At 36.1% G+C, this 26521-nt stretch overlaps 1 protein-coding gene across 1 annotated transcript; it reads right to left on the reverse strand.

Annotated features, from left to right (window-relative positions):
• Window positions 1-674: 674 nt before the first annotated feature.
• On the reverse strand, window positions 675-2189 carry LOC131636100 (uncharacterized). The gene is made up of 4 exons (XM_058906753.1): window positions 1748-2189; window positions 1576-1648; window positions 858-1125; window positions 675-815 (listed from the first exon to the last, which is right to left on the reverse strand). The coding sequence occupies exons 1-4, from the start codon at window positions 2187-2189 to the stop codon at window positions 675-677; spliced, it is 924 nt and encodes a 307-aa protein (XP_058762736.1).
• Window positions 2190-26521: the final 24332 nt, after the last annotated feature.

Here is a 26521-nt window from a genome sequence, read left to right on the forward strand (position 1 = left end):
ATTGTTATCCTTAATGCATTACCCATCAGGTTGTTTTCCCTGTGATTCCAACATGTGGCAAAGGGGATTCTTTTGAAATTCTGAGCCACTTGCTGATTATAAATGGCAGAGCATCTTGGACACATTAAACATCTTATCCCTTATTTGTAACATCGAAGCAAAAAACCCAGAAGGCCTTCGCCTGGCCTTGGAAACACTCTAAATAGTTGATTGTCTTGGCGCCAATTGACGCTTGTTCGAACCCTCATCTTCCCTTCAAACTCAGCATCAATTCTTGGATTACAGATAATACTACATCGAGGACATAGCAGCATATCATCATTCTCCCTATGGCATTCCATGAGGTATTCCTTCAGTCCAGCATTTCGCCTGGCATAACCTTCCCTTTCCTGGTATCTTTCTCTTTCCAGACATCTCTCTAATTACTCCATCTCTGAGTAAGGATGTTCAACATTCACCGTGTTTACATCCAAATCCTTGTCATCAGAAACAGGATCCTCCCAACCCGTTGGCTTGATACTCTCGAGTGGAATCTTCGAACTCTCTGGGGCTGAATACTTCACCATATAATCATATTTCCCACTAGGTTGTCCCAAAGTATCCCAAATTTCAGGTTGGGGCATTGGTTTAGGCTCCTCAGTAGTTAATTCGATCTTATTTTCAGTAGTTTTGGCCTATTCGAATTCCTTTTTTGAGCCTTCAATGTTTATTGGTTCGATTTTTTCCTCAGCTATTTGGACTTTCTCGAACTCCTTTCTCAATCCTTCAGTGGCCTGAGTTAGTTCTTCCTCTGGAATCTTCTGGCCTTCAGTAGCCTGAAATTCTTCGGAAATGACCATTTATGCATTTGTCGAAACCTCAGTTGAAAGATTTGAATCTTTTTCTTTTGGGACTTCGACCAACACATAGTATTCATCCTCTCTAAGAGCTCCTTCGACATCTTCTTTGACCTCAACAGTTGGTATCTCAGCATGATCCCTTACTTCCACCATGTTGACATCTCCCATGCAAACCGGCTCAGTGTAATTTGTGTTGGACACATCGAGGGGATCCGAATCCACTTTCAGTTTTGGTTTGTCAGCAAATTTCGACCTGCCTTCTTTGATTGCCTTTTGTATCATATCCCTGAAAAGAACACATTGTGAGGTTTTGTGTCCTAAAAAACTATGGAATTTGCAAAATACTCGTTTCTTTCTTTGATCTGAAGGGGGAATCTTAACATTGGGAGGCACAATTAATTGGCCATCTTTCACAAGCAGATCAAATATTTCATCACATTTCGTTATGTCGAAGGTGTATGCTTTCTTTGGATATTTATCACTTTTTTCATTTTCTATTATATCTCCTCCTTTCGAAGGCACTAATAATTTGCATGAGTATGGGGGAGCTTGTTTTAATTCAGCCAGGTCTATTTCAATTTTGTCGAAATCTGGAAAATATTCAAGTTCTTCTTCCTCTGCCCCTACGTATGTAATTCTCTCTTTCTTATGATTTTTATTAGCCCTAGCTTTTCCGGCTTTTAGACGTTCGACCTATCGAACTCTATCTGCAAGTTGGGCCATATCCCTCACATACTGGGTATCTAGTTTCTTTCGAATCGAATAGTCTAGGCCACCAGCGGCCATTTCGACCAATTCAAGTTCAGGGACTACAATAAAACATCTAGACTTCAAAAGTCTGAACCTATTTAGATAATCATCTATAGGCTATGTGAATTTCCTCTTGATGCTAGCCAGATCTTTCAAACTGATCTTCGATTGCCCCATGTAAAACTGTTCATGGAACAATCTCTCCAGATGGGTCCAAGCATCGATCGAACCAGGAGGCAACGTAGTAAACCAAGTGAAAGCATTCTTGGTTAAAGAACTTGGGAAATACTTTATCCTAAGGTTTTCATCATTAGCCAAGTCCCCTGCCTCTGTTAAATATCTGGCTATGTGTCCGACTGTTGACTCACTTGTATCTCCAGCAAATTTGGTGAATTTTGGGACTTTGGCGCCCCTTGGTAATTCAGTTTGTACAATGAAATTTGCTATAGGAGATGTGTAATTTGGTCTTCTAAATCCTGTGTTAAGGCCATTTTGTGTCATAATCCTTTCGACAATGGCAGTCAAGTTATTTTCTATCATGATATTATCATTCCTAACCATATGTATCATTTCATCCGCGTTTTGGTTTCGATCCACCATTATGACTCTCCTGGGTTGTTCTTACATTACTGGGACCTCTTGTTGTTCGACCCTTGCCCCCATATTTCTCCCTTCGCCCCTTTGGATCAAAGGTATCTGATTTAAGGGTGGTGGTTCGACATTTGGTCCTAACAAAGGATTATGGTCTATAGTAACTTCTTCCCATCGAATAACTGGTAGGTTTCGTCTACGCCTATTAGGCGCATCTGGGGCAGTAAAGAAATTTGCTATTCGAGCCATACTTTCTTGGTTTTCTCTATTAGTCATATTGATGTTTTGAATTAGTGGTGAGAAAATATTATTCATTTCAAGGGCTAAAACTCCTACCATTCCATGATTACTATCATCCATCAATTTCCTAAATGCCCTCTGATTATCAATGGTTAGTGTATGTAAAGTATTACGACTTCTAGTGCCTTGTGTATTTGTTCCAAATTGATTCATTCCGAACCCAGAACCAAATTGTGACGAAGATGTGGATGCATTATGCAATCCTGACATGAATGATGTTGCCATTCCATAAAGAGGGTCTCTAGGCCTAGTAAATCATGAGGGCCTCTGTGATGGTGAAAATTGTGTCTGTGTCCCCATATATGATGGAGTTGGTCCCATTGCATTCGAAACATTTAAAGACATGTTATTGGAACCATTATTGGCCGCATTGTTGGTGGATATCGAAATGGGTTGAGTATTTGGGATTGGACCAGACGTCCCTATCGAAACAGACACATTAGTGCCTAATCTTGGTGGAGGATTTTGCCCTCCATCTTGGTTATTAGTCTCTGACATATTTCTACTATATTTTCGTCTGGGTATTGGTTGATCTGGATTGGTTTTTCTACCACTTCTCAGTTTCATATAACACAATTAGATTCCCAATCGAAAAGTTTTACTGCAAATTCTAATGTTAATGACACTATCCCACTGGGCGTGCCAATTTGTTTACGCGTGATTTTCACACAAACAATCGCTAGTCCTCCAAACTACTAAGTGATTCAATCTAAATGTTCTACTTAATTTCTTTGGTTACTCGCAGGATCGACTAGATTGATCCTAGGACATGTGTCATTGCATTTATGGATGATTTGACTGTTTGTTTCTGGAATTGATCTTATAAAAGATAAAAGGATAACAAAACAAAACATTGTAGTAGATACTTCGAAATATATATGAACTTTAATTCTAAAAAAATGATAGAAATGACTTTAAAGACATGTTTCGATCGCAAATGAAAACATATGAATATTAAGGAAATAAATAAACAGAGACTATGATTTCTTATGCAAACTATGAGTGAAACAAAATCAAATGCAGAAAGTAAAGACTTTAAAGAAGAATAAAGACGTTTTGATTCGAAATGAACAAACTGGAAATATGAAATGATTTATTGAAGGCAATGAAAAGTAAATGATGATGTTCTTACAAGTACACTTCGTGATCATTCGTTTCCCGATCCATTTGGTAGTTTGAATGTTTGTGATAAGTACTTTTTATGCGAACACACTAAATCCTAACACTAGAACTTCTATTTATACTAATTCGACCCTAACAGTCCTATTATATGCATCTGACACGTTCTGATCATGCAAGAAATCTTCATTTGATTGCTTCCACGTGCCTTTGAACGCTTGCCATCTCGAATTTCAAATATCCGCTTCATTTGAATTCAAAAACTTATAAAACACTTCGTTTCAATTCAAAAATACTTTGTTGTGACGCTGAAACGTTCCGTTTCAAAATTCAAACTTATGCTGAATTAAACCTTCACCAGAGCACTCCATCGAAGTCCCTTACTTCGAATTTCACAAATACCTCCTTCAGAATATCCTTTTGATGATTTCGTTCAATCTTCAACTATAAATCGAATCGAAACTCTTTATCCTTCTCTCAATATTTTTAACTCAAAAACTCTTTTATATGATTAAAACCAACATGTCTCTCGAATCATAATATCAAAATCTTCAGCTAACAATGATACCAATTATCGCAAACACGCAATTTTACAAAAATATCAAGATAAATATAGCATAAATGAGAATACATAGATACCATAACATACATGACTGGAAACTTGTCACACAATACATAATCAAAATATAGTCAATAATCACAAAATAGTTGATCAATCCAAAATGGCATAATTATGCAGAAATGCATATGCTATGATATGATATGCTGGAAAATAAAAATAAAATCAGGGTAAGTCGGTTGTTTCATCACGAGGAGGTACAACAACTATAAGGTTTAGAACTGGGTCAGTGGGCTCTAGATCAAGATCAGAAGTACCAATAGGAAATATGAGAGTGGAATTATCAAGGTGTTCGACAAACACTCTCACATATTCCACTTGAGCAAGAACTCAAGCTTCACCAGCTTGCATCTCGAACTTCAATTATTTCTTTAACTGGATATCTTCACCTTCCTTAGCAACACCTTCAATATATGTCATGATGCGCTCTTCCCAAAACTGATTATCTTCTAGAATATTCCCAAACCAATCGTCAAAATAAGCTTTCACAACACGAGAAAGCAAATTTGCAGATAAAAAATTGAATCCTCCATCAAGAGTCTTTACAATCCTATCCTCATAAATCATAACTCCATCATTATGCAGAAAATAATATTCATTGTTTTCATCCAAATAGTATCTCATCAGATTAATAATAGTAGAGTCAACCGACTTTGGGGATTTCATAAAATGGTCGAAGGACGACGATAAATGTTCTACATTCAGGCTTTTGTTGGCCTTCATTGTTCAAATATGCAAATAAGCATGCCCAAAGTTGTGATAGTTACCAAAGAACTGGAGGAATGAGTAAACATAATGACATGCCTTTGCAAAACATGCTTGAGGTTGAAGTTTTTTATTGTCGGGGTATTTATTTTGTTGGTTCATTCCCTGTGTCATTTTCAAATGAATACATTTTGGTAGATGTTGACTATGTTTCAAAGTGGGTAGAGGCAATTTCATCTTAAAAGGCCTACGAAAAAACAATTATAAAATTCTTCAAGAAAAATATTTTCACTCATTTTGGTACTTCGAGGGTTCTAATTAGTGTTGGAGGTTCGCATTGTTGCAATTCTCAGTTAGAAAAATCCCTTGAGAACTATGGTGTCAAGCAAAAAGTAGCATCTCCATACCATACACAAACAAAAGGGAAATATGAGGATTCCAATAGATAAATCAAGAAAATATTGGAGAAAATCATTTCTACTTCAGGAAAAGATTGGTCTCTCAAGCTTGATGAAGCTTTGTGGGCATATCGTACTTCTTTCAAAGCCCCAATTGGTCTTACACCTTTTCAAATGTTACATGGTAAAGTATGTCACATTCTGATGGAGTTGGAGCACAAGGAATTATAGGCATTGGAGTTTCTAAACTTTGATCTGAAACTATTGGGAGAAAAGAGAAAGTTGCAATTACACGAATTGGATGAAATGAGACTTCAAGCTTATGATTCCTACAAACTCTACAAGTAAGAGGTCAAGAAGTACCATTACAAACTTAATCCTATTCCAATTTTTTCCAACTTTCTCTGCATCCATCCTATTTGCATCATTTCACATGTATGTTCATGTTTATTTTCTTATTCTATCATGAATTGTACATATCGGGTGTGTATAATTTTTGAATTTTAAACGTTAAAATGTTAGAATTTCACCCTTTTCCCCTTTTTATATTAGATGTACAAATTCTTGGTTATGTCAAATTAGAGTGAAAAGCTCCATGCAATAAGTTGCATAAAAGCGCTTTTCATGCTTAGTAGAGGATATGGTGCTTATCGCTCCTGTTGCTGTATAGTTTTTTTCTTATGTATCTTTTATGGTGTTTAGTCGTATTTTGTTGTCGATAGAATTGCATAAGGAGAGTTTTGGGATATGTATTTTTTATGACGTGGTTTATGCTAGTTTTGTTTGATTTTTACAGATATGTGTCCTAAGATAATTGGTTATAAAAAGTAAAATTTAGTTGATTGCCAGACTTATAGGCCCATAACTACTGGCTACAACCGCGACAAGTTCAAGGGGCTAGAGCAGAAGGAGAGGTACGTAGTGCTTTCAAAGAGAAACATTTTGTCAATATTTTCTCATTCCCTAAAATAAATATAGTTTGGTGGAGACTATATTGTGAGTGCAACTTCACCATTAGATATTTTACATGCTGTAAAAACTAGGAAAACTTAGCATTTATGTATATTGGACAATATATCAGTGTCGTTTGGTGCACCCTTGCATTAGAGGTCTTAGGAAGCATTCAAAACAAGTTTAAAATTGATCCAAATCATGACAAATCAGATTCTGCATAAAAACTAGGCTTAAAGGTCGACACATATGATTTATGTGTGAGCACATGCTGTTTCATGTTGGCATATGTTGTAGCCCAGTCTTTTCAGTTCGGTACATATGATTTTCGTATCAGCATATGTACTGCAGTTTTAAAGCATGTAGCTTATGTTTGCTATGTGTCAGTGCATAAGTCTTTTCAGGCCGATATATACTATTATGTTCAATTCTATGTACTGGTATATACAAATTTTAGGTCGGCACATACTATTATGTGGGTCAAAATTTTCTTATTTTTTCAATTTCGAAAGTTCCCTCTTTTCCACCAAAGATCCACAATTATAAATGCATCATAGATGCTTCTTTCTAACTAGATGAAACTACAATTACTAAAATTTCTATTTATCTTCAACCTCTAACCTATGTATACACACTGACAAATTACACATAATCATCTTTTATTCGGGTGTCATCTAGATGAGGTTTTATAACTGTTGAAAGTATTTGTGGGTAAATATTTTCGGTAATATATCGTATCCACAGGGATTGGTTAATATCACTGCCGTTCTATAGTTGTTTATTTTGAGTTAAGAAACTTGGTTTGGTTTGTTTTATACTAATAACAATATCAAAAGCAAATAATAAAATAAAAGCAAATAAAGGACTTTGTGTTAACAATTAAAGAAAGATGTTGAGTCTTTAGGGTTCATCAACCTAATCCTATACAATTGTCAATTAATTCTCAATAGAACAATCCTTTGAATCATTATCTTCACTTATCCTCAAATAAGATTCCATGTCTGCAAATCAAATTAGATAACTTTTACCGGTATGAGATTCGATCTCTCCAAATCACAATAACGATAATAGTAATTAAGAACGATAATTATGAAAACCCAATTACAATTCCATCTCTGCAAATTGCAATTGAATCAATATAGTAACCTAGGGCAAAAGTTAAATCCTTTCTTTCGATCAAAGATTCAACAATGATGTAAATTAAAAGCAAGGTTTCTTATTGATAATAAATTCAAACAATTGTTCACAGGAATTAATCAATGGTAATGTATATTCATAGGTTAACTACTACCTTAGACTCAACAAGAGGGATTTAGCTCTCCATAGACATGAAGAACACACAAAGATTAATGGAAGAATTCATCTTCATCAAAGGAATGTCTTCGCTTGATAGAGAATTGGTCTTCAATTGATGATTGTGGCTGCACCTTCAGATTGCTCTCCTAATTTCGCTCTTCACCAAGTTATTTTTCTCTTGGAAGCTAGGGCTTTTAAAACAGAACTTTTGGGCTTTAAACGCCGAGGCCGCGGCGCGGCAACGGATGAGCGCGGCGCGATCAGAAACAGAGACTTTGGCGCGGCGCTGGCTAGAACCCCCGCGGCGCGCCCTTGTCAAACTCCATCTTTTTGCTTTGCCTTTGAGACCTCCAGCTTCCTTTCCTTTTCATGTTTTCCTAAAGCTCCAGTTCAGCTCTAAACCTGCATCAAGAGTACCCACAAGTGATTCGATTTGCTTTACACATGAACTAAACCTTTTCAGTTCAATTCTCACTAAAAACCTATGGATCTATCACAATTTGCATTAGTTTAGAGAAGAAATCACTTATATTAACACATGAATTTACCATTAATTTACTCCTAACAAACTCTCCCCAACTTAGAGTTTTGTTTGTCCCTAAACAAAATTACTTACCTCCAGCAAAGTTTACCGACAATCATGCAACAAGTTTTTCAAAAAAAAAAGTTTTTTCTCAAGTGGTTCAATCCAGTAACTAAGTCAAATACTCCTCTTCTACCTGCAAACTCAGAATATACACATGAAACAAACTTTGAAAGCAAATTACCTCCAGAAGTTCAAGACACTACACAATTGTAATTGAATCAGCACTAATCACTCTCATCAAAAAGTATGATGAATAAAAAGAGGGGTTAAACACTCATCCAAACAATTAAATCAACAAAGATCCATATCATACGTTCACCAAATTGCTCGCATCAAGTCTTGTGGAATCTGAGAATCAGAAGGTCTTTCTATGGTTGTAATGTGGTTTAGATTCAAAGAAAAGAAGATAATCAAGGGTTGTTCCTAATACAGGGAAGCATCCAATTCATAACTTATTTCTTTTTCTCTAAAACTCTACTTCCTTTACCTGTCCATCTTTTTTTCATTCATTCGTAGCTTGATTCTTTTTTCACTTTTTTTCAGCAACCGTTATATTCTAACGTTGTTACTTCTCTTTTTTTTTCAAGCTACGACTTTTTTTTCTTTCACCGATTACCATAAGTACTTACTCTTCTTTTGAATGTGACTCTCCCCAACTTGGAGATCAACCTGTATTTTAGATTATATGAATGCTCCCCTACTTTCTAAAAAGGTCAAAGAGAAAACACATCACCAAATTTTATGGTTGATGGTCCAGAACAAAACTTTTTATTGAGATCAAAACTTACCAGATATTTTCCTTGGTGTATATTATAATGCTTATCTTGACCTCAGGCTCAAAGAATGGTTAGCAAAGGATCACACTCTCACAGAAGCAAATAAGTTTTTTTTCATTGGAATAGGCTAAAAGAACTCTCAGATTCAAACAAGTGCCTCAATCACTTTCACAGATTTCCACAAACGATGCAACAAACGGTTTAGCATGATACAAACACGTCAAAATAATTGATGGTCTCCTGCATATAGTAAACAATGGAAAGCTTTCCTCACAATGGTTAAGGCTAAACCAATCCAATACAATAGTGTACCATAAAGAACTTCTGTTCAGAATTTACTAACAACCTAAATTTCATGCACACATTAGGAGTTTGAGTTCAAAAATTCATACCTGCTTTGTCACTTTATTGAAAAAGAAAGTGAAAGTGAAAATTTTTTGAACATTTTTGAACATTCACTTCCTACCACTTTTCATACATGTTGCTTCCTTGTTGATACTTCGCTTGAGATTCTCGCTTTGTTATGGGACTACTTACTCTAACTGGGAGCAAATAATTAATTAAAAAAAACAGAAAATTTGAACAATTCAAAAATAAATAGCTCCACCCCCAAACTTGAACTAAACATTGACCTCAATGTTTCGTAACAAGTCCGAGAGGGTGACTTACAGAGAGTAACGCAATATCAATTGCTGCCTCCTAGCTTTCACCAGACGGGTTCCCTGATTATTTCCTGAAATAAAAACTAAACAAAACAAAACATTAGAAATGTGGGTTACCTCCCACGAAGTGCTTCGTTTAACGTCGCATGGCTCGACGGTTCATGGTTGAATCATCAACCAATGTCTCTTTTCCTTGGTACTTTTCTTACCAATGTGAAGCCCCAAAAGTATTTCATGTTTGCTTGTTTGGTTTCTTCATCCTTAATTCTTACCACTTCAACTCGCGATCTCTCTTCCTTCATCTGTTTTTTCCTCTCCTCAAGAGAGATAACCTCCTTACCCATTAATTTCTTCGTCGGTGAGAACCCATCCTTGATGAATTTGACACATCTTGGCTTAAACTCTAAACCTTCTAAAGATGGGATGGTGATTTGCAAACGGCTAAACATTTCCATTGGCCGAAAGCACTGACTTTCCTTCCCTTCTTTATTAGGAACTTGTGGAGGAGGTAATTCCAATGAGAGTTTATGCTCATTTGCATTACTACTCTTCTTCAACTCTAAGTCCACCATCTTCTCTTTTGAAAAAGTTTCAACTTTTGAAGTTTCTAACTCATGCACAACTTCTTTAATTATATCCTCCTTCTTTGTTCCTTCGACGCACATGTCTTCTACTTTTTTAGGAGGTCTTGGATAAGGTAGCTTCATTGAAAGCTCATACTCAACTTCTATATTTTTCTTGATGTTTAAATGCTCTATATTATCCTTTTCAACAACATCTTCCTTGTCATCAACTTCCTCATCAATCACTTTTACACTCCTTATAGAAGTCGCATTGCAGGTTTCTACACACGTCATAGGATTTTGAAAAGTTGAAGCCTGACTTACATTTTGCTCGGTGAAGAATTTGGTAACTTGAACATCTTGCGTTTCCCGATTTTGTTGAATGGATAAAGACCATTGCATGAATTGATTCATGGTTTCCTCTAGCTCTGAGGGTCCACTTTGATAACCTTGATTATAATGTGGAAGCCCTTGTTGTTGATTTGTCATTGACATTTGCATGAACTGATTCATGGTCTCCTCTAACTCAGAGGGTCCACTTTGATAACCTTGTTGTTGTGGCGACGGTTGAGTGTATGGTTGAAAGGCTTGTTGTTGATATTCATGGTCAGCTATATGATACTCCATCGTATCTTCCGGTGTGAACCATCCGATATCACGAAACTCATTAGCTTGAGGTGTGAACTGTGACAAACTTTGAAGGAGATACTCCATTTGTTGGAATAGGATCTCGTTTTGAGCATGAAGTGCAGCATTTATATTTGGGTCAAACATTCCGACAAACAAACATCTACAAAACTAGCAACCAAGTGAAATAACAGGAAAAGAAAAAAAATAATAAAATAAAATTAAAAGAAATAAAAATTAAAATTAAAGATTATTGAAATAACAAAATCTAAAATAGACTAACTAACTAAAATTCTAAAATAAAGGAACTAAACTAAAAATCTAAAATAAAGGAATTAAACTAAAATCCTAAAATAAAGGGACTAAACTAAAATTCTAAAATTAAGTAACTAAACAAACAAAATCTAAAATTAAGTAAATAAACAAAAAAAAAAAAAAAAAAATCTAAAATTAAGTAAATAACTCAAAATAATACGACTATTGCAATGCGTGCAATATTGACACCAATCCCCGGCAACGGCGCCAATTTGTTGAAAGTATTTGTGGGTAAATATTTTCGGTAATATATCGTATCCACAGGGATTGGTTAATATCACTGCCGTTCTATAGTTGTTTATTTTGAGTTAAGAAACTTGGTTTGGTTTGTTTTATACTAATAACAATATCAAAAGCAAATAATAAAATAAAAGCAAATAAAGGACTTTGTGTTAACAATTAAAGAAAGATGTTGAGTCTTTAGGGTTCATCAACCTAATCCTATACAATTGTCAATTAATTCTCAATAGAACAATCCTTTGAATCATTATCTTCACTTATCCTCAAATAAGATTCCATGTCTGCAAATCAAATTAGATAACTTTTACCGGTATGAGATTCGATCTCTCCAAATCACAATAACGATAATAGTAATTAAGAACGATAATTATGAAAACCCAATTACAATTCCATCTCTGCAAATTGCAATTGAATCAATATAGTAACCTAGGGCAAAAGTTAAATCCTTTCTTTCGATCAAAGATTCAACAATGATGTAAATTAAAAGCAAGGTTTCTTATTGATAATAAATTCAAACAATTGTTCACAGGAATTAATCAATGGTAATGTATATTCATAGGTTAACTACTACCTTAGACTCAACAAGAGGGATTTAGCTCTCCATAGACATGAAGAACACACAAAGATTAATGGAAGAATTCATCTTCATCAAAGGAATGTCTTCGCTTGATAGAGAATTGGTCTTCAATTGATGATTGTGGCTGCACCTTCAGATTGCTCTCCTAATTTCGCTCTTCACCAAGTTATTTTTCTCTTGGAAGCTAGGGCTTTTAAAACAGAACTTTTGGGCTTTAAACGCCGAGGCCGCGGCGCGGCAACGGATGAGCGCGGCGCGATCAGAAACAGAGACTTTGGCGCGGCGCTGGCTAGAACCCCCGCGGCGCGCCCTTGTCAAACTCCATCTTTTTGCTTTGCCTTTGAGACCTCCAGCTTCCTTTCCTTTTCATGTTTTCCTAAAGCTCCAGTTCAGCTCTAAACCTGCATCAAGAGTACCCACAAGTGATTCGATTTGCTTTACACATGAACTAAACCTTTTCAGTTCAATTCTCACTAAAAACCTATGGATCTATCACAATTTGCATTAGTTTAGAGAAGAAATCACTTATATTAACACATGAATTTACCATTAATTTACTCCTAACAATAACGCCCAATTAGGTTTGTTGTAGCCGAGAATATTGGGTTGAGATTTGTAGGGGGTTTCATCAGGAAAAACTCTTCATTAGGGTTTATCCTCCAAAATTCGTTGTTCATTTGGGGGTTTTGCAACAAGATTGTTCAAGAGGGAATCACGCCTAGTGATAGCTTTGGAGATAAATTACGCAAAGGACTTGCACGAGAACGACAAATTGAATTGAAAGTCTTACGTTCAATAATTGAAATTGATTGTGCGTGAAAGATTTAGAGATAAAGATACAAAGGAGTAGCAATAGTCGAAAAGTTAATTGGCAATTGATTGCAAGTTGGATCTTGCTATAAAGATCATTGGGAGAAAGGGTTGAATTAATGACAACCAATTAGGGTTTGTAACGGTTGCTCTCAGAACACTTAAATTATAGTTGCTTTTGAAAAGTAAGAATTAACTTCTCAATTTCATTTAAAATTATAGGCAGGTGTACCCACACCATATCTGAGGACGGTGTAGGGAACTACCTTACCAAATCCTTGTACCGCTCTTTATCTCTTTCTCTCATTTAATTTTTATATGCAATTTGTTGAATGAGTTATTTGATCAATCAATTAGTATAGATATTTTCCTTTATTATTAAAGTTGAAAATTGCTTTGTTGATCATCTTACAATCACCTTGATTGTAAGTGTTTTTTTCATATTAACAAAGCTTAAGGGAAAATTTTGAAAAGCTAATCGCACACCAAGTGTTCGATAAATTGCTTGTTTTTTGTTTTATCAATAATTTCATTGGAAATAGGTAGATGTTGTGATTTATGGTAAACAGTTAATTGATAAATAATTGTGTTAATTGTTTTTATCATTGTATTAATTCCATACGACTTGCGCATATCAGAGTTTCAAATAAATAGGTTCGTTTGGATTACTATTTTGATCTAGGCAAAATATCTTCCGCTCAATTTGCTTTTCAAATAAACTTTAATTGCTTAATTTTTAAAAGAAACAATTATGGCTTGGGGATATATTCACCCCCTATAGATAAGTCTCTGTAGTCTAACATCTATTGTATCTTGGTCATTTCTTACACTCAAGTATTTTTTGCGCCACGACAGTATGTACCAGTCAAATTATTTAGGAATAATTTGACTTCAATCAGCTAGGTTCTTCCTCAATTGTTTAGGAACATGCACGAAACACATTGATAAAAAAACTCTAAGATGGATAACATATGGATCATGTCATATCTAAGCCTCATAAGGTGTATTCTCGACAAACTTATGTATTGGGCATCTATTTAAAATGTGTACTATTGTCGAAGTCGCTTCACCCAAAAAACTCTTTGTCATATCTTTAGCTTTCAACATGCTCCCTGTCATGTCCAATATACTTCAGTTATTTAATTCAACTATACCATTGTGGTGAGGTGTATAGGGTGTAATTACCTCATGATTTATAACTTCCTCATTGCAAAATCTAGCAAGTTCTCAAAAGTATATTCACCACCACCACCATTAGTTCTCAATTTCTTCAACTTGCATCCACTTTGTTTCTCGACATGCATTTTAAACTCCTTGAACTGTTTGAATACATCAATATTCCTTTTAATAAGGTAAATCCACATATATCTGGTGAATTCATCTATCAAAGTTTGGAATTAACAATTACCTTCATTCAACCTTACTTCAAAAGGTCCACACATATTAGCGTGAACTAGCTATAGCTTTTTAGTTGACCTCATTGGCAAGTTTTGATTGAATATTTTCCTAGCCTAATTTTCTTTGTAACATTCCTCACACACATGACTTGGTTCTTTCACCTGAGGTAAAACATACACCATCTTCTTCTGGTTGAGCATACCTAAACTTCTGAAGTTTAGATGTCCGCACATGTGATGCCATAACAAATTTTTGTCTTCTTCTGCAGTCGAAGCAAGAATCTTATGATCAACCATGTTGATCTCAACCTTTCATCACCATTACACACCTTCATTTGCTTCTTTTATTTCTTCACATTGTACTCTTTAGCAAGTAATTAACTTACACTTATCAAGTTACTTGTCATCTAAGGTACATACTTTAACACCCCAAAATTTATTTTTAATTGACTACTTGTGGATTTTTATGAATATTATGTTTATGTGTTGTAGGGTATTGGAAGATTAAAGAGATAATTATAATTGTTTGAATTAAAATTAATTAGTTGATATTATTTAGAATTATTATTAATAATTAAATATGATAATATGTGTAGAGATATTAGAGGCATGATGGTAATATTGTGTGGAGTAAGTGAGGGCATGGGTGGAATAACATAAAAAGGGTCTAATAGGTAAGAATGACAAAAAGGAGAGTTAGGGAGTTTTGTGATCCATTGGTTACGATCATGGAATTGGGAGGAACAAATAAAGAGGCTAGGGCTTAGAGAAGAATCAAGGAAAGGATCATCCGTAGAGCTTGAAGCAATTACTAGAAAATCCAAGGTAAAAGGGTGATCTAATTTATTACTCCCTCCGGTCCTTATTATAAGAGAAATTTCACTTTTTAGATTCATGGAATGATCAATGTATTGAGTCAATATATGAACTAAATACATTAATTATTGAATGAATGTAAAAATTAAACTTTCTCTTATAAAAAGGCCGGAGGGAGTATATTTTATATGGGGATTAAGGAAGATGAAGGTTTTCTTTCGTATGATGATTGTTGTGTGATGAATTGATGAAAAAGCATGATGAATTTGTAAATGATGATGTTAATATACAATGATTTGATGCCCGTAAAATATGTGATGATATATTGTTGTTGTATGATAATATGGTGATTTTTGTGCATTTAGATTGTACTAGTTCTAGATTCGGGATGGGAATTGGGGCTGGACTAGTGTAGAAATCGCAAACGAGAAATTTCTATTTTGCATGCATCATCGGGCGAGCCATATGTCGCTAGGCAAGTGAGCGCCTAAGCGTCACCGGGCGAGCCATTGGGCGAGAGGCCTTTGTGGGCGCCCTTAGAAAATAAGCGAAGCACCTAGGCTTCGTTGGGTGAGTGCAAGGTGAGGCGAGTCAGTTAGAGCTTTGTCGGGCGAGCCTCGTGCGAAGGCAGTGCTTCGCCGGGCGAGTCTCAGGCGAACAGATCTGACAACAAATGTTGAATGTGTCATAACTTGAGTTTCAGGACTTCATTTAACGCGTTGTTCGAAGTGTTGGGAAGTTAACTCAATGAACTATATCTTGGTAGAATAAAATGAGAGATATGATGTATTTTTCTAGTGCCTATATTACAATGAAATTATATTATGATGTGTTGATATATTATGATGCATGTTTTTATGATGGATTGATGTTACCGTGAAGTTGTTATAATGTATTGTGATGTATTTAATGATGATGTGTTGAATGAAGTTGATAATAAGCATGTTTTAATGTGTATACATGCTATGTGAAGATAATTATATGATTATACATGAATGATGATGCAATTGACTAGCCGTGATCGTGGCTATAATATATGGTTGTTGTCATACCCCAAAATTTGCCCTCCTGATTTTATTTCTACAAAGTTTATGCTTTGCATATTATTTGCGTAATTGTGCATTTGTTCATACATATGTTCATTTTACGCGTTTTTATTCTAGTGTATCATGGTTTATGGGTTTTAATATTTAATTCAATTTTAATTTAAATGGAATTTTAAATTAAAACTATCAAACCATTTTTAATTCATTATACTAATATTTTTATCTTTTGTATTGTTTGTTTGCTCTTATTAATAGGTACAAAAAGAAAAAAGCCCAATCTTACCTCCAAGAAAGCCCATGACCCAAATATATTTTTCTCTTTCTTGATTTTAGTTCACTTTATTTGTATTTTATTAACTTAAATATAAATTAAATCAAATAAATCTTGAATCAATAAAGGAAGGTAATATATATTTGATTGGTTAAATTTTAAATCAAAAAAAATCAGAAAGGGGCATAAGACAAAACGTGGAAGGAAGATTGGAAAAGAGCCATGGACCTAAATGGAAAGAATTCATGTGATATTTTCTATCAAAGATTCATCACAAAATCACAAGATTAGATTGGATTCTTTCAGGTTTTGTTGACCTAGCAGCATGTACTATAAGTGCTAAAAAACATTCACAAGTAAGGGGATTTTTTCGGGCTCGGAGAAGGATTTGCAGCTTCAGAACCGTGAACAATCTCAAAAAACTTCAAAGAAAAGTCAATCACGATTTTTGTCATAGAGACTGGTTCAAAGGGTTTAAAGGACTCAATCACGTTCCTTATCACTCGCGGAAGCTATCTGGATATTCACCAAGCTTCGACACGCTCAGAACCGCTCCCAATACGTCACGGTTTGCGTTTCCTTTCCATGAATCAAAACCTTAAAATTACGCATCATAAATATGTTTTGATGGTATGTACATGTTTGTATGACTGCATAGAACGTGTTTGAAATGTTTAATTGAAGTTTAATCGCAGATACTGAGATCCACCATAGTTAGGGTTCTGAGGTTTCAATTTGGGGAAACGCAGTTATGGTCGATTTCAGACTCAATTGAATATCGTATTAGATGCGTAAGGTTGCGTATGGGTGGTCTGGATTATTTTTTTGCCTTGAATGATGTTTGTTTTGCAGATTTGAGTGTGAAGGGATAAAGGCCACGCGTGAAAACCGTGGCGGAAAAATGTTGCCTTTTGCAAAGGTCCAACGAAGAAGACAACCTGGGCGCGTTTTTTAGTTTTTTAAAAAAGGTTCTGTTTTGTATATAACGCTTTGGTTCAACTTCATAAACAACTAAAAACGTTGGTTCATATGGCAAAGGCCTTCACAGGTGAGCAAGGTCGCCTGGGTTCGATACCCATGAGCGACACTATATTTTTGTGTGTTCTATATCTTTGCTTACTTCCAGATCTGAGGCGCCTCCATCCCTCACGACCTATGGTGCACCTTCCATTCAAACCATCAGATCACATCATCTCTTCATCCAACGCTCACAGGCCTGCAGGACCACCATGGACCATCAAGGCACCACCACACTAGATTGAAAGCTAAGATTTTTAATTTTTTTTATTTTTAATTGCATAATTCAATATTCCTTTTCTTTTTGTATATATATAAGTTTTGTTTTCTTTTATATATTTTCTTTTTTATAAAATCCTTTCTTATTTCATATAATAATAATAATATTTATTTATTTATGTTATATTCATTATTACATTATTTATTTTATTTATAATTCTCAATATATTTATATATTTATTTTTACTAGAAATTTTATTTATATATTTTCAATATTGCATATGTATTTTATTTTAATTCATAAAAATACCTTTCATGCCCAATTTTATTCTTTCGTCCCGATTTAATTAATTAGGTCGTTAGACCAATAATTAATTAAATTATTTCTTTTTTTTTTCTTATTTGATTTATACCCTAATTAGGGTTTTCACAGAACATCCATACACTGAATATTTCTTTTTTATGCCTTTTCAGGATTGTCTTTCCAGGTACCTTCCGACTACGCGCCTGATCCAAAATACGAAGTTAAGTAATTTAGTTTAATTTAATTTAAATTATATTTGATTTATATTTTAAATTTAGGGTTTGTTTCGCCTTCATCCCTTTCTGCCTTGCCTTTTTCAGGGTCAACCCTAAAGGCGCCTATTAACCATATCAGATCAAATTCGAGCTAAGTACCCTTACCTATTTAATTATTTCTTATATATATTTATTTATTCTTTATTTTTAGGGTCAATCCCGCTCGCCTTTGAATTAGCCATACGCTCACCCTAGTTTTTGGTTTGCTTGCCTTTTCAGGGTTCGACGATTCTAAAAGCTACGAGTGGGGTAACCCTAAACCTTACCTTAATTATTTTTCTTGTTTTATTATTACTTATGTCAAACCCTATTGGGATCCGCTGGTTTCATTTTCCCCTTCCCCTTTATTACTTTATATATTGCGTGGTTAGTAATTTAGGGAGTGCAACTCTGAATCAATTAGAATCACTAATTATAAGATAAATATTATCTGAATATAATCACGTGAATGTTGCACACACGCACCCTTTTGGGTAACCCTCTCTGTTGCCTGTTGCCTGTTGCCTTGTTGCCTGTTGCCTTTGTGTTTTTGCAGAATAAGCCACGTCCCTCGAATTCGAGGATACCTCAGCCATGTTGCCTCGATAAAAAGGTCACGACCCTAAATGATGCTGCCTTCGATACACTAACATGACCTCGACCCTCGGAAGTTGCCCACGGATAAGGCTGAGGTATCTTCTGGTTGCCTAATGAAAAATGGCTTATTTTGATGCTTGCCTTAGACTACCTGCCCTCCTATGGCATGGGATAGTCTTATGGCAAAGGATATTTCGACGACCCTTCAACCTCCAAACGAAAGGCTTCCTGCCCTCTTATGGCAAGGATAGACCCTTTCATTCTGAAAGGCAAAAAGAGACATATCATCTGAGTTTAAGGTAATTGCCCCTAATTGCCTTGCAATGCTCAAACCTTTTTATTATATTCTTTCTCATAATTTTTCAAAAGGGCAACGCTTATTCACAAGCTAAAGTCCCTATCTCTTTCATCTACATTTTCTGAACAAACGAGCAAGCAAATCAATTAAGAGCCCATGGAAAACCATGGATGCAAAGGGTGCCTTACACCTTCCCTTTGCATAAATTACCCCCCGAACTTAGATTTCTTTTAAAAGGTCTTTTTTCTGTTTCTTTTTGCCTTTCCGAATCTGTTTGGATAAAATAAAAGTCGGTGGCGACTCTTGCTTAACCGCGACATTTCGATATAAAAGTCAGTTCACCGTGTTACAGAACTGGCGACTCTGCTGGGGAAAATTTCGATTAAGAGGGGTTACCTTAAAGGTTTAGGATTCATTTTAAAATGTTTTCTATTGTTTGCTTTGTTTGTTTTATTTTTCAGGGGCGCTTTGGGAATTAACTGAAGGACGAATCCCATTCCCGGATTCAAGAACCCTTAAGATTAGGAGTGGCATAGTCATAAGGACCTCTTTCACATATGTGGGAGATGAGTCAGTATGAAGTTCACGCTTGAGTTAGGACTCCATAGCATATGCACACCTTTCTCAAATGAGGGAGGTCTATGTATGTGTCTGTGGGTGCGCCGGAGCTCAAGGACCTTTAGTTACCCTTAACCCATCCTGGCCTTTAGGAACGTAGTGGGGGGACTACCCTTGACAAATGTTAAGGACTAGTCGCTACCCGATGCTACAATTCAGATAGGTTCTTTCTCAAAGTATCATTGCATGGTGCAAATGCATTATGTCCGAGGGTGCTTTAGAAGGGCTTACAATTCTGGATAACTTGTAGAACCTGTTGCTGAAATCTCCTTATCCATAGAAATGCCCTTGGGAAGGACACCTGATCTAAAACTCCACGCAAGCCTTAAACCAAAAATTGTGTGATTTGTGTGGATTTGTTTTTCTGTGATGCATCATGCATACATGCATTCATGACATGGCTAACTCATCTCAAGGAGAAAAAGGTATTTTAACCATAATTTGTTTTGTAGGTTATTTGAATAATGGGAATCCTAATCAGAAAACCTTTCTTCCTCAACTTCAAGAAAGTACCTACTACATTAAGACTCTTATGTGATGATATTACTGGTTCTCTTGTTCTTTCTGAATCTCTCAACAAACTGATAAGTTTAATGCGAACCAAAGTGGATGAAGCTCTCCTCAACTCTATGATGCAATTTTATGATCCTCTTCTCCATTGCTTCACTTATAGAGATTTTCAACTGGTACCTACATTGGAAGAATTCTCTTACATAATGGACATGCCCATACCTGATCAAATCCCTTACACTGGTGAGGAAGGAGGTCCTAAGTTGGAAGACATTGCTGCTGCTCTACACCTACCAAGATCAGAAATTAACAAAGTTTGGATCAACAAAAGAGACTACTCTGGGATACCTGTGGATTTCTTGATCGAGAAAGCTAAGATCTTTGCTAAAGTTTTAAGCATGGATGCCTTGGAAAGTGTTCTAACCCTGTTGATATATGGACAAGTTCTTTTTCACCGCTGCGACAAAGTTGTTGATAGGGCTGCTATCAAAATCTTCCTTAGCAAGAATCCTGTTCCTACTCTACTTGGTGATTTATTGCATTCCATCAACGCTAGAGTGACAAAGAGACGAGGTTGTGTTCTAGGGTGCATCCCTCTCTTACATAGGTGGTTTATTTCTCACTTACCCCGATCCTCAATAAAGAATGAAGAAGGTTTGACTTGGATTCAAAGGATTATGGAGCTTTCATACGACGACATCATTTGGTATCCAAAGAAATTCGAGGGAGTTCAGTTATATGACCGCTGCGGAGAGTTCCCTAATGTGCCTCTTCTTGGCATCCATGGAGGAATTACCTATAACCCTATACTTGCTCGACATCAGTTTGGTTTTGCTTTGAAAGATAAGCCCCGCTCCATATATCTTAGTGCGGAAGATTTTGACTATGGTTCAGATACAACTGAAAAGAAGAACCGCTTCATTAAAGCTTGGTATGAAGTAAAAAAGGTGGGTGCAAGAGAATTGGGAATGAGGACCGATACTCCTTCAGATCTTTACTTTAAATGGATTTATGACCGAGTCGTCGAGTTTGGCATACCACATCCATCTGACACCCCCGTTGTTCCGAGGATCACTCCTCCCGAGGTTCACATAGAGTTGGAGCCTTATGTACCCGCTCCAAACGAAGACCTTGCTGCCACTGTTGCTCATTTAAGACAAGAAAAGGCTGATCTTGAGAAGCGTCTACAAACTGTTGAAGCAGAAAAAGCAGTATTAGTGGCTAATGCTAAAGAACGAGATAGTATGCTTGACTATTTCTCTCGCAAGTGGAAGATTGAAGACTTCATCTCACCTGATCAGATACAATCATGGGAGCTAGAGATTGATAGGCTTATTCAAGAAAAGAACGAGATGGTCAAAGCCCATAAAGAGGAAATCAGAGGATTAAAGAGAAAGCGCCGACTTGAAGAATGATTTCTTTTATTTTATATTTATTATATAGTATTTCTTTGATGTAACTTCAAAAATAATAGTAACAAAAAACATATAATACATTGGTTTTTATTTTAATAATTCATTTTGCTTCTATTCTTTAAAATGTGTTAAAAAGCCTTTGACTCCTTGAGATCATTGCATATGCATAATCATGCATTCATAAACATCGCATCACAGGTTTCATAAAAACAAATGCCTCATCTTTCCGCTGTTTATTTCAGTAAGAAAGATGGATCTCGAACAATCTGTCCAAAATCTTCAGGCTCAGAATAACCAGTTCCAAAAAGTAATCTTTCACTTGGCCAAGGGGCAAGAAGAATTGAAGGCACTTCTGATCGAGAAGGAGAAGAATCAATACAAGTATCAAGGTGGTCAAGATAATCAGAGATCCAAGCCTAAGCGGTCATTTACTCCATTACATATGTCGCTGTCTCAAGCTCTGCAACAACTGCTCAATCAGAACTTGATAACTCTATTGCCTCCATATTCACTTCCTACTAATCCCGCTCCTGGGTACAAGTACCATGCAAGATGTGCTTATCATTCAAACAGTCCTGGTCACGATACAGAGGATTGTGGACCATTGAAGCACATGATCCAAGACCTCATTGATTGCAAGATCATTGACGTCATTTCACCTGAGAAACCTCATATGGCCAGTACTGGGTACAATCGGAAAGGTCACAATGAACCCAACCAATTTGTGGGGACAATTCTGACCTTTACACCAGTTCCACAACAAGGACACAAGTCAGATACACCCAAGCGCCAATTCGCAAAGATCAATATGACTCTGGCCGAAGCGTTGCAACAATTGCTGAAGAAAGGGCTAATCACTTTGAAGGACCCTCCGAGGAATCCTAGTACTTCCTCTTCTCGTTATAATCCTAATGCAAGGTGTGCGTATCACTCTGATAGTCCTGGACATGACACTAATAACTGTTGGACACTGAAGAATAAGATCCAAGACTTAATCGATGACAAAATCATTAACTGCCAGTCTCCTGAGGAACCTCACGTTGTGTACGACCAGAAAGATCACAATGAACCCAACCAATTTGTGGGGACAATTCTGACCTCTACATTAGCTCCGCAACAAAGACGCAAGTCGAATACATCTAAACGCCAGTTTACAAAGATCAACATGTCACTGGCTCAGGCATTACAACATTTGTTGAGAAAGAACTTGATCACTGTGAGGGGTCCTCCTGTAAAGCCCAACACTTCCGCTCCCAGCTATAAGCCCAATGCGAGGTGCGCATACCACTCCAATAGCCCTGGACATGATACAAATGATTGTTGGCCATTGAAGAACAAGATTCAAGACATGATCGATGCTGGTGAAATTGAATTTCCTCATCCCCAGACTCCTATAGTGATCCCTGCTCCCAGGCACAATCACGACAAGAATGATTAATGTCATAGTGGATGAACTTTAGATCATTAGATTTACTTTCATTTGCAATTTCTATTCTGTTTGTTTAAACATTCAAATTATGATAGACATTATTTGTTTTAATAATCATCATCAGTGCATTGCATATATTTGTCTTGAATAAATTATTTCGTTATCACTCATTTTAAATTATGTCTTTATCCTGCATATGTTTTTGTGATACTCAACTCCTGCTAAAGTTGTATACTTTTTGAGGGAGGATGACGAAAATGATACCGCAACCTCATACAATATGCTTTTGAACGGACTATGCTGACGATGTACAGGCATTGTTTCAATTCCTAAACAGTGGAGATATAAGGATGGTAATCCCTCGTCAACCCCTTTGAGCCTAAGGAGTAGAAGTTTCTTTTTGTACGAAACACCCGCATTTTTAACCTGGGGCAGGGTAGTTCTCAGTTATTTTGGCTGTGCATTCTATTTTAAGAGAATCACTCTGTACACCTTTCAACAAAGGTTTCAATCATAAACGTTCAACCATACACATCAAAGAAGTATTGGAGATGTCAATGAAAAGACAATGATGGTTCATCAATCATTAAGCAACGCAGTCAATATCTTTAAAAAGGAAAAAATGAAAAAATATATATACAAAGAAAAGCCTGCTAAGTCAAAAATCAAAAAACGACTTAGGCAAAATCAAGGCATCCCGCTGACTGTAAGCTCAAAAAAGACAGTTCAGGCAAAAGTTAAGGATATAAAAAAAAATGAAAAAAGAGAAGTCAATAAATTCCTGAACAACACAATGTTGTGACTACCAAAAGGAAGAAGTGACTGCCACCTCAAAAGTTATCTTTGTTGGTGAACCATCATCATTATCAAAGGTGTAAATCCAAAAGTCTCTTGGAACCTGAATGCATAAGTTCGATTTAGCTGAGCTTAGGACTGAAGATCATCACGAAGAGGGGTGGGTACAATAAACTTTGAGCCATTATCCTTTGTTTCTTAAAACCGTGAACCAAGCCACGTTACAACCCTTGAAAGTCCTAATTGAAGCATGGTTAGTTCGAAAGCATACTGTCACCAAGAAGGTATCCTGACTCCTTAAGGTTTACCAAAAATGCTGAGTTGATATTTCTTTTTTACAAACATCACGTTATTACAAATAGCACGTTTTACAAACACCACGTCGTTACAAATATCATGTTTTTTACAAACATCACACTTTTACATCTCTTGCTTTAATGTTTTTCAGAAACTCAAGACAAACGTATGCATTGCATCTCATGAATTCATTATTAAACATATTCTGCTACATAATTTCAAAATCTAGCATCAGAAAGAACTTTCACATGGCACAACTAATGACTAAAAATTATCCCAACAGACAAGATTACTCCGAGAAGCAATGTCTCGTACGTATACAAGGGGCATGGCATGCTTTGCCCAAATCAATCTGGGGCAATCCAGTCAAGATTATAAGAATCTCTCAAAAGCCAAACAATCAAAGGCATACACCTCAAGTGGGTTTCAAACTATTTGTCCAAACAATCTGGGGCAATCAAGTCAAGATTCCGAGAATCTCTCAAGGATGCCAAAATAATCAGGGGCACGCATCCAAGAAGATCTGAAGCTACTTCTCAACCAACATAGGACATCATATTGGGCATATGATTACTAGGGGCATGTCTCCTAAAGTGCACATCTTATGAAGTCCTCGCAAGGCGAATCTTCCGAAAGTTCCTGCTAACTGGGGCAAATCTATACAAGTCCAGTTTGACATTTTAAGTGACGTGTCCTAAATCGAGTAGTAGTTACTATAACACTGGGGGCAACTTTCAAGACACCCATGTCTTCCCACAAAACTGATTTCGCAAGATCATATCCCCACAGAGCAATCATTAAGAAGATATCTTCAAACGCTCCCGATAGAGACATGACTGCCCAACAGAGTTTACATCTTCAACACTGTCGCTCTCCTCCAACATGATTTATCAATATCTTTATCACCAATCAGGGAACATCAAGTCACTGATCATCTCCAAGCAGAAATCATAAATTCCCAGCTGAGCATCTTCAAGACAAGATCAGACAGTACAATTACAAGGACATAAAGATCTACTTTCTTAATCAAAGACAACATAAATCATATTCACATATCATATGTCATAAACATATTCATACATTGCATACATTACCTCATAATGAACTCATACATAACATGCAAAAGCTCTCATTTATTTTGAGGGATTCATTACATAACTCATGCATCATGACATTGCATAAAGATTAACCTTACCTTTTTCAGAATACAGGTACCGACAAATGAACGAAATCTCCAACTTTCCAAGATCTAATTCAGCTACTACGAATGGTACTGACACGATCAACGCTCGAAGATCTAATTCATTTACCACGAACGGTAATGACACGATTACTTTCAAAGTCTAATTCAGCTACTACGAATGGTACTGACACGATCAACGCTCGAAGATCTAATTCATTTACCACGAACGGTAATGACACGATTACTTTCAAAGTCTAATTCAGCTACTACGAATGGTACTGACACGATCAACGCTCGAAGATCTAATTCATTTACCACGAACGGTAATGACACGATCACTTTCAAAGTCTAATTCAGCTACTACGAACAGTACTGACACGACAAAAGATCTAATTCGGTTACTACGAACGGTACTGACACGGTCAACTCTCAGAGATCTAATTCTATCATCACGAACGGTGTAGACACGGTCACTGACCTCCAAAGTCTAATTCAGCTACTACGAACAGTACTGACACGACAAAAGATCTAATTCAGTTACTACGAACGGTACTGACACGGTCAACTCTCAGAGATCTAATTCTATCATCACGAACGGTGTAGACACGGTCACTAACCTCCACGGTCTAATTCAGTTACTACGAACGGTGCTGACACGACAAGAGAGTCTAATTCTATCATCACGAACGATGTAGACACGATTATCTCTCCAAAAGATCTAATTCATTTACTACGAACGGTAATGACACGATCAACGCGCAAACGACATTTCTCAAACTTCAACTACCAGATGGCATCCACAAGCCCATCTCCGACAAAAGTCCCTATTTCAGCTAGGGCAAATTTCTTGGTATTCTAGTGTTCAATCATCTTCCACCTTCAGATACCGACTGGCACACAAACCACTCTACATCTTTAGGTTTAAGATAATTGAACAGGGGCAGCTGTCATACCCCAAAATTTGCCCTCCTGATTTTATTTCTACAAAGTTTATGCTTTGCATATTATTTGCGTAATTGTGCATTTGTTCATACATATGTTCATTTTACGCGTTTTTATTCTAGTGTATCATGGTTTATGGGTTTTAATATTTAATTCAATTTTAATTTAAATGGAATTTTAAATTAAAACTATCAAACCATTTTTAATTCATTATACTAATATTTTTATCTTTTGTATTGTTTGTTTGCTCTTATTAATAGGTACAAAAAGAAAAAAGCCCAATCTTACCTCCAAGAAAGCCCATGACCCAAATATATTTTTCTCTTTCTTGATTTTAGTTCACTTTATTTGTATTTTATTAACTTAAATATAAATTAAATCAAATAAAT

Source organism: Vicia villosa, unplaced genomic scaffold, assembly GCF_029867415.1.
Source record: "Vicia villosa cultivar HV-30 ecotype Madison, WI unplaced genomic scaffold, Vvil1.0 ctg.001632F_1_1, whole genome shotgun sequence".
Classification (NCBI taxonomy): Eukaryota; Viridiplantae; Streptophyta; class Magnoliopsida; order Fabales; family Fabaceae; genus Vicia; species Vicia villosa.